This window comes from Sebastes fasciatus, chromosome 6, assembly GCF_043250625.1.
Source record: "Sebastes fasciatus isolate fSebFas1 chromosome 6, fSebFas1.pri, whole genome shotgun sequence".
NCBI lineage: Eukaryota > Metazoa > Chordata > Actinopteri > Perciformes > Sebastidae > Sebastes > Sebastes fasciatus.
This window is the reverse complement of record NC_133800.1, coordinates 7,214,741-7,230,312: the sequence shown is the minus strand read 5'-3', so window position 1 is coordinate 7,230,312 and position 15,572 is coordinate 7,214,741. Positions and strand designations below refer to the sequence as shown.

The 15,572-nt window shown below is 43.6% G+C and overlaps 1 protein-coding gene and 1 long non-coding RNA gene across 4 annotated transcripts in view; one reads left to right on the top strand and one right to left on the bottom strand.

Annotated features, from left to right (window-relative positions):
- sema6a (sema domain, transmembrane domain (TM), and cytoplasmic domain, (semaphorin) 6A) overlaps positions 1 to 15,572 on the top strand; it is a 110,682-nt gene that overhangs the window by 74,966 nt on the left and 20,144 nt on the right. For 2 of the 3 annotated variants that reach the window (XM_074637385.1, XM_074637386.1), the window contains exons 11-17: positions 858 to 989; positions 4,160 to 4,315; positions 6,844 to 7,017; positions 8,663 to 8,803; positions 8,913 to 8,990; positions 13,999 to 14,057; positions 14,919 to 14,939. In XM_074637385.1, coding sequence (XP_074493486.1) covers positions 858 to 989; positions 4,160 to 4,315; positions 6,844 to 7,017; positions 8,663 to 8,803; positions 8,913 to 8,990; positions 13,999 to 14,057; positions 14,919 to 14,939 — 761 coding nt within the window. Of the gene's footprint in view, positions 1 to 857; positions 990 to 4,159; positions 4,316 to 6,843; positions 7,018 to 8,662; positions 8,804 to 8,912; positions 8,991 to 13,998; positions 14,058 to 14,918; positions 14,940 to 15,151; positions 15,173 to 15,572 lie in introns of all 3 variants that reach the window. The other variant, XM_074637384.1, reaches the window with a different exon arrangement.
- LOC141768899 (uncharacterized) lies at positions 1,022 to 9,019 on the bottom strand. Its single transcript, XR_012594227.1, has 3 exons — positions 8,880 to 9,019; positions 8,644 to 8,776; positions 1,022 to 1,758 (listed from the first exon to the last, which is right to left on the bottom strand). It is a non-coding gene; the product is annotated as an uncharacterized LOC141768899 (long non-coding RNA).

The following is a 15,572-nucleotide window of genomic DNA, read 5'->3' as shown; positions in this document are numbered from 1 at the left end:
TCTCCCCGATGTCTAGATGAGTTTAACCCATGATGCAACAGCCAGTAAAATCCAGCCAGCTGAGAGAGATTTCTCTTATAAAGAATAAACAATTCCTGGATTCAATTCTAATTTATGAGAGCAGATGCATGGCAAATAGAAAAAGTGACTCAGCAGTCTGTTATGCGTTGATTCCACACAGACGGAAAGAAGCCAGTGGCTGTGCTGCTATCACAAGATGGGTGTTTTTCCCCCTGAAATGAAAGGCAGTAAAAAGATAATCTGTTGTCTGTATTTCTTGCCCAGCTGTGGACTTGTGGTGAACTTTATGCCTCGAGGCTTTTGGGGAAACCCAGTCTTGGAAGGGAATGGTTCGGGAATGCGTGTCCTCATGAGGCTCGGCTGGCAGAGACACTGTCGCTCATAGACTATTAAATGCAATAACATTACACTGATGTAATGGCATTGACACCGAAATAGAAACCATTACTGGAATTAGAACAATTAATCAATGCTTAAATGAAATGGAGGAAACTGCAACTTCACTTTTTTAAATTTTTGAGGATTTTTCTTTTACTACTTTTGTGAATAAGTAGGGAAGTGAGGATAAAGAACTTGACACCTCTTATTTTTCTTATCTGGCAAAACCTAGACAACATGGCCAACTTGACTGTGTCACCCAGTGTAAACACGCCACGGCTAAAAATGAGCCGTCCTACAGGGATTTAACCCCTCTGAAAGGGGATTGCAAATCCATGTTTCTGTCACTTGGTGATAGTCCAAACTTGGCAAGGTGTTTCTTTGATATGTTCAGTTGAAAGGATTGTTTATGTGACGTTTTTGTGTGTGTGTGTGTGTGTGTGTGTGTGTTGTGGCAGTATTCCAGGTTCAGCGGTTTGCGCCTATGACATGGCGGAGGTGGCCAACACGTTCACAGGGCGTTTCAAAGAGCAGAAATCCTCAGACTCCACCTGGACGCCTTTTCCTGAAGACAAGGTTCCCAAGCCAAGGTACAGCAGCAGTTAATTAACCACAGCACACACACACACGCACACACAGGATTTAACACACTCACTCACACACAGCCTCTCTTCCTCTCTTTCTTCTCGCTTCTGACTCTCACACAATATATTATGGCCACCTAATCAATGCATGCTCGCTAAATTACCATCTGTTAATATCACCACATTTTGAACTTGCGTTGCGTCATCCTGTGTCACATGGCGTCATACGCACATTCTATTATGCACGCGGATACCACCTCTTTTCACAGTTGCACCCCCTAACCCATTACCTCACCTCTCCCCCACACGCAGCTGCATCAAAGAACGGCTCGGTATCAACAAATGAAGCATGAGATCATTTTACAGATGGCTGGCTAATTCCACAAATGCACCAGCCTGATCAATCTCCCATCTATTGCTTGCTAATTAGTGCGCTAAGAGCTGCTCTTCTATCCTCCAGAAAAAAAAACCAACTGATTTACTACAAAGATCTGGGCCACGATAATTGTTGCTACCCTGTGTGTGGTGTGTGTGTGTGTGTGTGTGTGTGTGTGTGCTCCCATATGGCTGAGTTCCTCACTAAAATACAGCCTGTACTGTACTCTCTCTGTGCATTCATGAGTGTATATGTGTGAGTTCCCGTAATTAGCATGTCATTACCTGTTTGTGTTCGACAAGGTCAGACGTTGCGTAGATCGGATATACCCCCCTCCGATGTCTCCGCAGCGATTGATGTGATTGATTTCTCATCCGCTGGTGCGTTCAAACCTTTTATCTGCAGGCAAACAGACGGAGAGTTGTAACAATGCCACCTAGGTCTGGCCCCGCAGCAGACTGTTATCCCATGTGTTAGACTCTCATACTGAATCATGTACAGATTTTCGTATTTAAGAGATGTCTGCTTCCGTTCTGCTCTCCATATGTCCGCTGACATAAATGTAGCTACGGCAAAGAAAATGTTATGGCACTGGCTGCTACCGCCGTGACAAATGGTTCTCCAAATGCTGTCCCTTTATTCAACAATATCAAATTGGAGGTTAATTTAGCATTAGTGTAGTGCTACCACCCAATATAAAGGAAAGATGAGGTGGTTTGGCACTGGAAAAATGGATATTGAAGAACCAGGTAGATAAGCAGCATCAGTAGTGCAACAAAGTGCCATTTATTAACAAACGTTTACTGAAACAAAGGACAAAAAATGAAACCCGGTACATTCAATAAAACTGCATTTAAAGTGAATCAAAGAACAGCAAACAAAAGAAAGCTGCAGCCTCACAACAAGCTGCCAACTCCTTTGATTTTACCTTCTCAGTTTCACCTAATTGGAAACCACCTGCCCTGTAGTGTACGCAAGTAGGGTGAGCTAAACCGAGCAAGCATCCAAATTCACACAGAATAATGAACACAGCATTAATACAAGGACTCTAAATTCCTGCTGACACGTCAATCTATCTTTGGGCACCCATCCATACCAATGAGCACACCAAATATTACAGAAAGCAATTTACTGGAGAACAAACCTACCTATCCTCCTACATCTTAACAGAACCCAGCCCCTCGCTGCTAAAAGGACACAATGAGGCAAACCTGTTTGCACTTTCCTTGATTGAGCTGAAAAAAAAGTGCACCTCGGATACTTAAAACACTTTCTCTTGCAGGATTGCAAAAACATAATCAAACTACATTTTTCTTTGGAATGCTGTCCTTTCCCTGTATAGATATGATAGAGATGGATATGGGAATGCACAGAATGGCTGAAGGATTTTTCTTCATTACTGGATTCCCTTTATACCCATGCCTACGCACCACTACTTAAAACAAGATTTTCATTGGAAGATGTATTTCTCTTGAGTAAACACACATAAATATAGATTTGGGTTTGGTCCTTACATGTTGACAGTGTCAGACATCCAGTGGCCAGCTGCCTAATATTTCTAGGACCTGGTGTGGATTATGTGGTGTGGCAGGGTATCAAAGACCACGCTGTAAAGGGGTTTTACAAGCTCTCAGAGGTGAGATGCCTGCGAAGGGGATACGCTATCAAAAGCAGCTTCTCTTTTACAAGCAGCTCACCAACTCTTGTAAAAGGATCAGATATAGATAGGATGTCTCAGTGCTTTACCCCAAGTCCAGAGAGGAGAAGAAGACATCGTGTGCCCTGACCCAAGCCTCTTGGTGTGAGAGTTTAGTAATTTAAGGTTGCACTCTCATTGGATTTTATGGAGGTAGAACTTTCTGTCTTCTATTGGAGCTCTTGGTCATGAAACACTGCTCATTCCCCCCAGAGTCAATGTAGAGGTAGTGTTGCATAGCCGGACCTCCACATCTCCACAGTGCTGTGTCAGCGCGAAAGAAAGGTTTGGCTTCAAACATTATCATTCTGTTATAGGGGGAAAACAAAACGCTCTGGCTTGTTTGTATTCCTTTAAACCAAATCACAGCACAGGATGCAGCGATGGTGCCTTTGCAAAATAGAGTGCTGCAGGAATGAGTCCTAAAACCCAGAAATGAGTTAGCAGTCTGGAAGTCAATGGGTTTTTGAATGGGTTTTTAGTTAGATGCCTGAAATGAGGTCTGTGGTTAACACAAGAGATTTTAATGTTTTGTTCTACGACAAAAAATACGTCAGTAAATATCCCACTCGTGAATTTTGAAGCCTTTATGTGTCTTAAAAAAGCGGTTGCTAACAAGTGGCTAAATGAGACTACTAAACGTCATCACGCCGACTCGTCCGTCTTTACAGCCTCGTTGTGTTTTCTCGCGCTCATGGTGTAGTTCGTTAATAGCCTAACGTTAGCTTTTTACTTCTGGCGATTGCATTTACTCTTCAAAAACCATAAAAGTGGTATTAATTTGTGGAGATTATTTTACGGAACAAATAGCGTAAGTATCATGAACGTGTTTTTGCCACAGATCTTATTTTCTGCAATAATCCAAAACCCAATGGAAAAATCCCATTGGCTTTTGGTCGAGGGAACCCGTGCGATTCTAACTTCCTGGTTGGCCTACAAAAATACATCATCCTTGTACCACTTTATAGATAGCGGATGCCAATGGCAGGCTTATACCCACAGTCTGGTGGATGTAGCGTTTTTTCTTTTGTGCCTTTTCCTCCTTCTGCTCACAATATTTTTCTCTACGCCTCATCTCTCCTCCTTCCTCCTCTCCATTTGTAGGCCTGGCAACTGTGCCGGCACTCCATCCATGGAGAGGTACAAGCTATCCAATGAGTTCCCCGACGACACACTCAACTTCATCAAGATGCATCCTCTGATGGACGAGGCCGTGCCCTCCATTGCCAACAGGCCCTGGTTCCTCAAGACCATGGTCCGGTAAGTATTACACACTCCAAAGACCGTCGCCATCAGAGGTCTATGAGCCTCTTCAGCTCGGGACAATAATTACGTGAAGTGCTCCGCTGAGAGTCGGGCTCATTAAAACACAGTGGTACTCCACCCCAAACCAGCCGCTGACCTATTTCCGCTGCAGTATAGAGGAAACACTGATCTACACTTTACTATCTAGTGATGTGATGAAGACGAAGCGTAAACAATTTGAATTCTCAGTGATGTTTGTCCTTATGTGTTAGTCATTTCATATAGACACTTATAAGCCCTTATGATTTCAGCTATGTTCAGTCTTTGTCGCAAATTGCCTGACTGAATCCTCTGAGGATATTTCAAAGAGAGGGATTCTGGAGTGAAAAGTTTCTTTGCTTTTCTCCTGAGTTTCTGGAGTTGAGCCCATTTCCCAAAAGCCAGTGCACTGTGGCTGATGCCGTTTGATCATAAAGGTCTGTCTGGCTTTTACAGCTACACTACGCAGAGACATTTCAGCCAGCCTCTGGGGGAATACGACAGCACACCGCCATCCCATCGGCGAGGCAAAACTAGCTGACAGAGCATTTGGAGAAAAAGTTAAAGAAAATCGAGCTTTTAATTTGCACCCGGTTCTGAGCTGCAGCTGCTCAAGATTTAAGGTTACGACTGCTTGCCAGACCTTTGACAGGCCTCAGTGGTGGTAACATCACTTTAAAGATGAGCTACATAAAGAATTCCTCATAGCTTTTACAAATGAATTGCATCGTATCACATCTTGCTGCTACTTTGCTGAGGTCTGACCTACATAGTGCGCTGGCTTACTCAGAATACGAGCAGCTTTCATCAAGGTTATCCCCACAACTCTCTCTGTTCATTAGTGCACTATATCATTCAACCATATTATGAATAACACATTGTGTCTGTCTTTACATAATCAGCAATCAGACTATTTCATTTGATTTGAAATGACACCACTGTGAGCCAAGCCTAGCATGCCAGTCAGAGGCAGTAGTTAAAAGCATTATGTAAGCTCAAAAAGCATTATGAAGGCATATGGGGCGGAACAGGAGTGAGGCCTTTTATGATATCTGTCACAGTCTCCATGTACCGTAATACCATTCTGGAGCTGAAGTCAACTGGAAACAAAATCGGTAATAGGGTTTGATCCTTGCTACACCCTGGAGAAGACACCCCAATATCCAGCAAGAGCTTTTGCTGCAAATTTGAAATAAAAAAAAGCGTTTTCTGTCCTGAGACTTGTCGTGCTGTGGTGGAGACCTCAGCTGGCTGAGCACAATGAATCAAATGGAGGGGTGAGACACACTGAAGAATCCCCCTCTTGAGATTGTTATTATCCCGAATAAGAAAGACAGTGAATGTCTTAGTCCTTGAGATTGTATTATTTCGCTTGAGATCAAATCCCATTGACACAGTCCTTGGAGCTTCTGTTATCATGCTTAAATAGATCCAAACCACAATAGGCCTTCGGATTGCTGTTATTTTTTGATTGGATAAAGCCGGTGACGCAGAGCTTTTTAAAAGATATTTAAAGAAATCGGAAGCGAGGGAAGGGATTAGAGGATGTGTTGTGTTGTTTTAATGGGCTAATAGTGTAAACTGTTCTCTCTAGTAAGGTTAAATTCAACACATCCAAGGCAAAAGTGGTCTTCCTAGATTTCCAGATAAGCTTTCATCTTTAATCTTTAAATCCCATCTTCAATTAAAAAATCATGAAACACACTGATGTGCGGATAGATATGTACCTTTTTTTTGATAACTTAAAGTGTTTCTTGGCCCTGAAACTAATTGAGCGATAGATACCGGCATCTGCGATGAAATGAAATCAGATGGTGAAAGTAAATAGCCTCAAGAGGTATTTCTTAAAACCTGTTCTTGTTATCTGATCACAAATAACAGCCACAGGCACAATAGGGCACCGATCCAAAACACACTGACTGGCACGTGTCTAATTTGCTAACTTGAATCTGCTTGGTGTGTTTTTTTTTTGATAAATAATGAAATGAAAATTGAGTTTCATCCACCTGGTGCAGAGCCAAACTGTGTGATCAGCAGCTGTCAATTAGAAAAGAAAGTCAAGCTCACAACTGTTGTCTGCTGCCTTTGTAACGTTTTTTTTTTAGGAAGGACATGACGCGCCCCTACGGCAATGTGATCAAGTTTCTAATGAAATAACAATCAATTAATGAGATTATTAAGACTGTGTAATCTCCTGCTGTTCCTTGTTCTCATTTAGACATCTGACGTGAATGATGGATGGATGGCAACTGTTTGATTGATTATATAATTATCATTTGGGAAATTATAATCACCTGTTTTCCTGTTGTTTTTCATTTTTAAATTCTTCTAGTCGCTAGCATCTTTTTATTGATGCAAATTGAATCTCTCTTTTTGAATGTGGTCCAGAGGAAAGAGCTCTGTACTGCGATAGCGTTCAAAACATTTACATTGAATCCCTGTTGGTGTTCTTCATCACCATCTGTTGCTCTGACTGGTTCATCAATTTCACTTCCTTCTCCCAGGTATCGTCTGACGCGCATCGTGGTGGACAACGAAGCGGGTCCACATAAGAACCACACGGTGGTCTTCCTGGGATCTGAGAAAGGCATCATTGTCAAGTTCCTCGCCAACATGAACAGCGGCTTCCTGAATGATAGCCTGTTTCTGGAGGAGCTCAACGTCTACAACCCTGACAAGTACGTACTGTAGCTCTGGGATGTACATGTGTACGTGTGCGAGAGATGGACAGAAATAGAGAAACACATGGATACAGTTGCTACAAACAAAGGAAGGTCAGTTATTGCATATGTGTGTGTTACGGAGAGAGCGTGTGTGAGATTTTTCTTTCCAACCATCTCCGGACTCAGCCAACCCACCAACCCACCAGCTCCATCAGTACCAGTCAGTTCCCCCGACCCAAGCTATGTAGTGAAGCCAGCCAGCCAGATGGCTACTCTATCATTTAAAAGAGTTTTATCAGGTTACACTCTGCCCAACCACAGCTACTAAATTAAAGACATAGACCCTAAGGCTCTGGATAACGTAGCGCTGTGGTTCCCAACCTCAACGGAGCCCAGCTCCTCCAAAACGTTGGCTGATTAAAGGAAACACACACACACACACACACACACACACACACACACAGTGAGGTCTGTGTTAGTCTTCAGAGCCGAGCCTCTCGCTAATACATTACACGGCTGTTGGTGCATGTATGGACTGACGAGCACGTGTGAGTCGGGTACGGTGGGGCGAGCGAGTTAAGCATTGTTGTGTATTTGGAGTAGAGGTGAATAAGGAAAAATCCGCCACAGTATGACCATGCCAAAGCAAATATTTAGTTGAGGGGTAATGGATGAGGGGGAACGAATGGCAGCACAAACAGAGGAGGGAGAAAGAACAGAGGAGAGAGGCCCAGAGAGGAGCGATGGAAAGAAGCAGAGCGGAGAATAAGTTATTGTGTTAGACAGCCGAGAAGAAGAAGGGAAGGAGGGCGAGGACTTGACAGGAGGGCTTTCAAGGTTACCACTGTTTGTTATCCAACATGCTGCATCCTGTGACGCGCCGTATGGATGGAGGGGATGAAGGGCAGGCCTCTCCCGTCTCCTTCTTGCCTCCTCCCTGTATCTCCTCTCCTCTTTCTCTATGGCTGGGGCCGAGCATTCGTCGGCTGCTGGCCATCTGGCTTTAGTCGCGTACAGTAAGTGACTTTGCCCGCCTGCTTCCCTGCCTGCCTGCCTGGCCCGATTGCCGTGCATTACCCAGTGTAGATAGACTCTAAGCCCTAATTGAGAGCGTTAATGCGGGACCAGAGCACTGCGAAGGGGAGATTAAATCCCAGGAGCTGGATGGCGGGGATGGAGAGAGGAATGGATGGGGAGAAGGGATAGAAAGCGTGACACGCCCAGAGGGATTAGAGAGCCTGCTCCTAGGGAGCCGGTAGACAAAGAAGACTAGCAGGGATGGAGGAATGGTGGAGTAGGAGGGGGGTTACGTTGGTTTTACTGTTAAGTGCAGTGTTATTGCTGACTGCTCACAGTGCCCATCTGTCTGTTTATCTGTTGTATCTGTATCACCCCTTTCTTTATCTCCCACTCCGCCCCTGACCCCGTGTTCTCGAGACCAGCATTATCTCTGTTCTCCCTGACCTCGCGGTTTGTCTCTCTGCCACATCTTCCTCTTTTTATCTCTTCAAATGAACTGTTAAATCTCATTTTATGGCCTCTTACATCTCTCCACACCAACTTTTTTTTTTTTTTTTTTACAAGACATTGTCCCTAAATAACCATATAGTTGAAAGGAAGTCAGAATAACCCATGTTTTACCTTCTCCTCTGTCTTCTAGGTGCAGTATTGATGGCGTGGACGACAAACGCATCATCGGCATGCAGATAGACGGCAAGAGTCACGCACTGTGGGTTGCTTTCGGCTCCTGTGTGGTTAAAGTGCCGCTGTCTCGCTGCGAAAGACACGGAAGATGCAAGAAGTAAGTCTGGCGTTTGCGCATGAAATCGTTCATTCACAAACAGCCAAATGGTTTTGACAACATAATTCCAGTTTACCATATGATGATTGTGTATATGTGTCACATCCAGGTCTTGTATAGCCTCCAGAGACCCGTACTGTGGCTGGGTGTCAGAAGGAGCCTGCAAACAGGTGGTTGGCAACATCAAGTAAGTAACATGTTAGTTAATGTATTCACTTTATAAGCCTATTTCATGGACATTTGGAGAGGTCACAATAGAAAAACCACAGGTGTAAATAGTAATATGAATGATGACTTTTCCATTTAGCTGTATGATTTGTTCTCCAAAACACAGTTGCAGTAATTTAAACTGTAAGCCTCATCATTAAACTGTAGTATTGTATAATTATCCAGGAGACTTAGGTGCTTCTATGTTTAGGAACATTGAGGATTTCATCAAGAGAAAATGTTCATATGGGAATTTAAAGACTTCAAGAACCAGCAGCTCCTCCCACTTCACATCTCTATATTACTTTTATTTACTTGGAATTAAAAGGGACATATCATGCTCATTTTCAGGTTGTATTTTGGGTTTCTACTAGAACGTGTTTACATGCTTTACTGTTCAAAAAACAATACTGTCTCTCTGAATATACATGTATTCACCCTCTGTATGGAACGCTCCGTTTTAGTGCCTGTCTCTTTAAGACCTCCTCCCCAAAAAAAGCCCAGTCTGCTCTGATTGGCTTTCGATAAAAATATGGCGCACCTTTGCAAAGTTAGTTCTGAAGCCGTTGGCGGACTGACTGGGTTGTCTTATTTCACAGTTTGTGCACTCCAGTTACCAAAATGTATGTGCACAAGCAATGAAAAAGGGAGTTTTTCATGATATGTCCCCTTTAAATCAATTTTACATTATGTCACTTCTAAAGTCAATGTTCATCCCTTGAAGTCTGCATTAGTGGTGGAAAGAAAGATCTTCTGTTAGTTACAATACAGTAAAACATGGTATTGGTGACATACTGAAGTAATAAATGATGCTGGTGATTTTAGAAAGCCTGACACACACGTGTTTTCCAAACAACTTTTATAAAACAGTATCCCACCTTCTCTGTCATGCCCGGTGGCAGTCCTCTCTCGATTTGTCGTGTCTGTGATCTTTCTAATTTTATGGTGTGTAAGTGCAATTTCCTCCAGCTGAACGGGCTCTTGGAAGGATGAATGGAAGGAAAGTGTTGTTTGCCCCAGGCTCGGGGTTGGGTACGCAGGGGCTGGGGAGAGCTCGATGGCCGCGGTAACTATAATTTGTGGCCGTAGTTATGACACAGAACCAGATTATGCTCTCTGAACAAACAGCATATGGAGTTTTGTGGTGGGAAAAAACATTTTACAGATGAAGTCATAACAAAAGGACCAGTGCTCCGGTGGCTATTTGACGTTGAATGAATTTGATCCCCCTCTGCTGCAAAATGATTGGTCTGGCACGCCAACACACCAAAGGCACACGTACCCACAAGTACACACAGAACTTGCCCTCGAAAAACACACACGGAGAGCTATCCTATTATTATTCTGTAAAGCTGCAGTGGACTGATTCTGATTGAGTTTCCACTTTGGAGCTGAAGGCGACACAGAGGCATTAAAAGGGCAAATGACCTCCCTCCTTTACTGTACAATAACAATATTTCTAAGTGAGAGAGGGGGGATTAGGCCCGGTAGGATCTGTTGGTCCGTGGGGAGTTATAACCATTTGCCAGGCTGGACAGAAGGAGGGGATGAAACGAGGGAGGAGAGATTCAGAGGCATTTTGGTGTTAAATAACAAGGTTCGCTCATACAAACAGATCCCTGTCGAGACTCCTCTTCCCTAGCTTCAGTCTCCCTTTCTTACTTTTTCTTTTCCTCATTAAAATAAAAACCCCGTCGCAGCACCGCTTCCTGTTTCCTTGTACTGTATGCTCCTCTTTTTGTCTACCTAACCAGCAACCTATTCGTCTTCTTACCTGCCCAACCCTGTGTCTATTTTTATCCTTCTTTCTTTTTCAATCTTTCCTCTGACATATTCTTTCTCTCTTGCATGCCTCCCCTCCTTTCTTCTTCCATCTGGCCTCGGCGCGAGCGTGCCAGCTTTGCCATGTGGAGTTATGCCTGTCATACCTACCGCCCATATACAGCTTGCACTCTGGTCTCCTGCAATATGGTCCCCCGTCACCCCCAGTTCATGCATTATTATCACACAGGATTCTGCATGGTTGTCATTATGTAAACTAGGTGTGCTTCACTGACAACGCATCAGCATATTAATAATTATTAGTTAATTATTTAAGCCAAACACAGGATCAGGGGTGGGGTCTTAAACCGATTATATCTGCGCACATATACTGACTTATAACGTGGTGAAACCCTGATTAATAGTTTATTATTAATAGTTTATTGCCGGTATTCCTTTTTAAATCAAAATGAATGGTTTGAGGAATCATTATGCATACTTTACCCTGTACTGTATATCAGGTCCCTGGTCGCCCATTCACTTCTGATATGAATAATTAATGCTATCTGACCTGCATTTCAGCAACCAAGTCCCCTCAGTGCAGCCACACATCTCATATTATAATCACATCTGATGCAAGATAATATTAAATGTGGCCCTCAGCTGTATGTACAGTGCAATTTGAATCAAATTTAAATATGCATCATGCGGATCTTAACCCTGAGCTGAACCGCCTGTAGTGTCACATTCGAACACGGTGCTCTTCTGTTGCTATAATGCCGCCGCTATGGGACCTGAACCCTTTAACTGAGGGTTCATACTATAGTTCATTCATTTCACATGTGCCAAGCTGGGCCCAGACGCTGCATCTGCAGTGTGACTATACTCATTGTTAATTCATCTCGAGACCGACGGGATTTAAACCTTGTAATCTTCATTCTCAACACGGTCTCACCATAGTCTGTAATGTTATTATTAACCATGGAAACCATGACCACGAGGTTGCCAGTGTTTTTGGCGTTTGTCAAAGACGCCGAAACAACATTTCATGGCAGGTTGGTACGAGGCGACGAAAGTCTAGTGAGGAAAATCCGGCAGATACCCGGACGGCATTTGTGCTTAGACAGGTTTAATTGTGCAACTCTGCGTCTGCTTTGTGATTACGAATTTGTATGATAAGCAAATCAGATAAGCAGATTAAATGTACCTCCAGATATGAAAAGAGGCTGCTGCTGTTGTTTGTGTGGTTGCTTTTGAAGGGTTATTAGTTATCAAGAGGACACAATTTACCATCTGTGTCCCAATTAAAGTTCTGGGAAACTGGAGGAAAATATGAATAGCAGATGAATGCATTACCATCTTCAATCATCCCAAATATATGAAGGACTGACGGTGACTTTGTTTGAGATTTGAGAACAGAACAGCATAAATTCAATTGTATTTTCTTCTAAATTCTCCTGCCCTTGTTGTCAGTTTCACGCTTTCAATTCTGATCAGGGGATAAGGGGCGGGTGATGCTGTTTTGGAAAATCATTCTTCTTCATGCTATAATTGTGACCAGTGGAGGGTGAGGAAGATGAGAGGCGGGTGGACAGGCAGGAGGAGGAGGACGACTAGCACGGGGGGAGCCGAGGAGGACTGTGAAAAGCTGTCATGCGTGACTGTGATCCTGGTTGACAGTTGGTCCGCTCTGTTTCACAGATCTCCTTACTGCCTGCTTGGTGGTCTTTCAGGAAGAAAACAGGTCTCTGTGCAGATTGCATCAGAAAATAACATCTCCCAAACTCTCCCTCTCTCTCTGACCCCTCTCTCTCTCCCTGTGTGTCATATGATGGCCCTGAAGCATGGTTACCCTCCACTGCCCGGGTCTTTGCCCATGTGATTGGGAGTACTGCCTCATATCTCTACTGAACCTAGATAATGTCAGATACCGAGGAAAGGGAGAATAAATTCAACAAAGTGAAGTTCTCAGGAAAACGGTTTCACTTTTGTGTACATTTCTTCTTCCTGATTTGCTTTCTTGCCATGATCGATCCCACTTTCATGTCTGTGCAGTAAATATGAAGCTGGAACCAGCAGCAGGTTAGCTTAGCTTAGCGTAAAGACTGGAAACAGGGGGAAACAGTTAGCCTGGCTCCGTCCAACAGTAATAAAATCTGTACCTCGAAAGCTCACTAATTAATACGTTATATCACATTTAGTCATCACATTTTACGGGGGGTCTTTGCCTGACTATTTCTTGGCCAGGACCTTGATTGTAACTTTCTGGAGTCTCTGCTGGTTGCCTGGCAACTGCTCAGAGCCAAGTCCAGCAACTAACCCCCATAAAACGAGAAATTGTTGTTTTCACACTTAGGTTTTTGTACGGGTTAAACACGTAAGGGATAATGTAGAGCGAGCCAGTCATTGTTGCGAAATAAACCCCGACAAGGCGTTGCACATTATCTGCTGCACATTATCCCGCTTATTACACAGCTACTTACTTAAGAAATCAATAATTTGACTCAAAAATGTTCCTCAGAGTCCGAGATCAGACTAGTCTGAGACCGGACGGTCTGCTATAAAGAAATAACAGACCGTAGAATGCCGTGATTGTCCAATCAGAATTGAGTATTCAACATAGTCGTGTAATAAACACAATATAATGCGTTAATTAGATATCTTTAGAGGTGCTGGTAGGTGGATTTTGTTGCCTTTGGATAAAGTCAGGCTAGTTGTTTCCCCCTGTTTCCAGTCTTTGTGCTAAGCCAAGCTAACCGGCTGCTGGCAGCAGCTTCATATTCATCATACCGACATGAGAATGACATCAATCTCATCTAACTCTCAGCAAGAAAGCAAATTTTTTGTTTCACAAAATGTCGAACCATTCCTTTAAAGCTATATGCAACATAAGATGACAGTTTTTATAACAGTCAAATATAAAAATATAAATCTATTTATAACAACACTTCTGGCAATGAGTCTTGTGCCAGCTATGGATTTACCAACCTGCCAGCATTCCTCATAACCACTGATTTTAGGCCTTCAGGGCACCTGCTAGGTGTTCTTTGATTTGGTTCCAGTATAGGGCTTTCTGCAGCCTACGCTGTGTGCAAACATAGGGTACGCTGTGTTGGGGTGTTTTTGTAGTAAGCTTTCCTATAGCTTTGTTACTTTGTTAGCTGTGGCGAGCCTGCATGGCCTGGCCTGTTTTCCGCCGCTGACCATGATGTCTCTGTTCCCCGCAGATCAGCCTTTGAGCAGGACGTGGAGCAGGGTAACACAGATGGCCTGGGAGACTGCCAAAGTAAGCAGGCCCTCTTCACTCTTATCTTTCCTCCTCTATTCCATACCCCCCCCCACCTCCACCATCACCACCACCACCATTCCTCTCTTCTCTGTTAACTCAGTCTCCCTCTTCTCTCAGCCCTGCGTTTTCCTTCTTCGCTGCTGTCACCTTTTTCTCCCCCGTCTGTTCCGCCCTCACAATCCTCTCTTTCAGCCTCTTCCATCCATCTGTCCCTTTCGGCTCTCATCCTCTTCTGTCCTCCCCCCGCTGTTTCTCTGGTCCCCCGGTCAATAGAGTGTTGTGTCCACTTGGGCAAAGACAGGATTCCTTTTTTGCAATTCGCTACGAAAAGACAACACAAACATTCAGCGACACACAGGGGACGGGATTTGACTTGTGAGCCGTCGCAGGGCTCAGTTTGACACACAGAACAAGCCTTGAAAGGCCTCTTTCACTCTACAATGTATATCTGATCTTTTCATGTCCAGAATAACTGTTTGGACTCGTCAGATGTGCTACTCTGTTGATATTATACTGAGCTGCTCAGTTTGCAAGAGAAACTTCAAAACAATTTGACCTCAACTCACTCATCTTAGTCCATTTCATCTCAATTCCGACTGTTTACTCGGAGTAAATGAATGCGGTGCATTTTCCCTTCAATTTCATCAGTATGTTTAGTCAAGGGAAGCCATGGCGTTGAACCTTCATTAGCTGTAGACGCTATAGATCACCTCTGATTTAAAGTTAGGAGAATATCGAGCAGCCGGTCGATTCTGAATTACTTTAAAAGTCATGGCTTTTGATCATGTTTAAAGCATAAGCTCTCTTTACTGCGAGCAATAACACGTTTCCCCTCATTTCTTTTTCTTCTTCTTCCAGACACCTTTGTGGCGCTGAACGGTAAGTATTCCACATCTACTGTAGAAGCAATCAGATAAAAGACAGGAGCTGCATTTCATGTCCCCTGACTCTTCAACTTCAGCCACACCTCTTCATCTAGTCAATCAATCATCCCCTCTCAGGGAAATGAAAACTCCTCCCACACGTGTAAAGACGGGTTATTAATGACTCATGCCTTTAACTGAATTCATTTCGTTCCTTCTTTTTGATAGACATTCCCTCCAGTTACGAAGGTAATGAAACATTGAAGCACGGTCGGTCAATTTTACTTCTTATAGTGTTTCCCCTCATCCAGCCCCCTTTTTGGTGTTTAGAATAAAGGACGTAGGATTAGAAATCAGAAATGTAGAATTAAAAACCCTCTATTAGACCTCCTCTCCCTCCTTGTTTCAACTGCCCATTCCTCTTTATCCCCTGTGCAGTAGCATCGATTAGCCCTGACCTTTGCTTTCGCTAATTGGATGGATCTGGTTGTTGGTGGTTTGAGGCCTTGATGGTGAAGAAATGCCTCAGTGTGCACATAAAGCAGGACATGTGTGAACAGAGGGAGAGAGAGATTAAACTCGCCTGTTTAGAGTCGGGAGAGAGATCAGATATGTTTCTGCCAACTGCCACCAAGCATGTGCAGTTGGC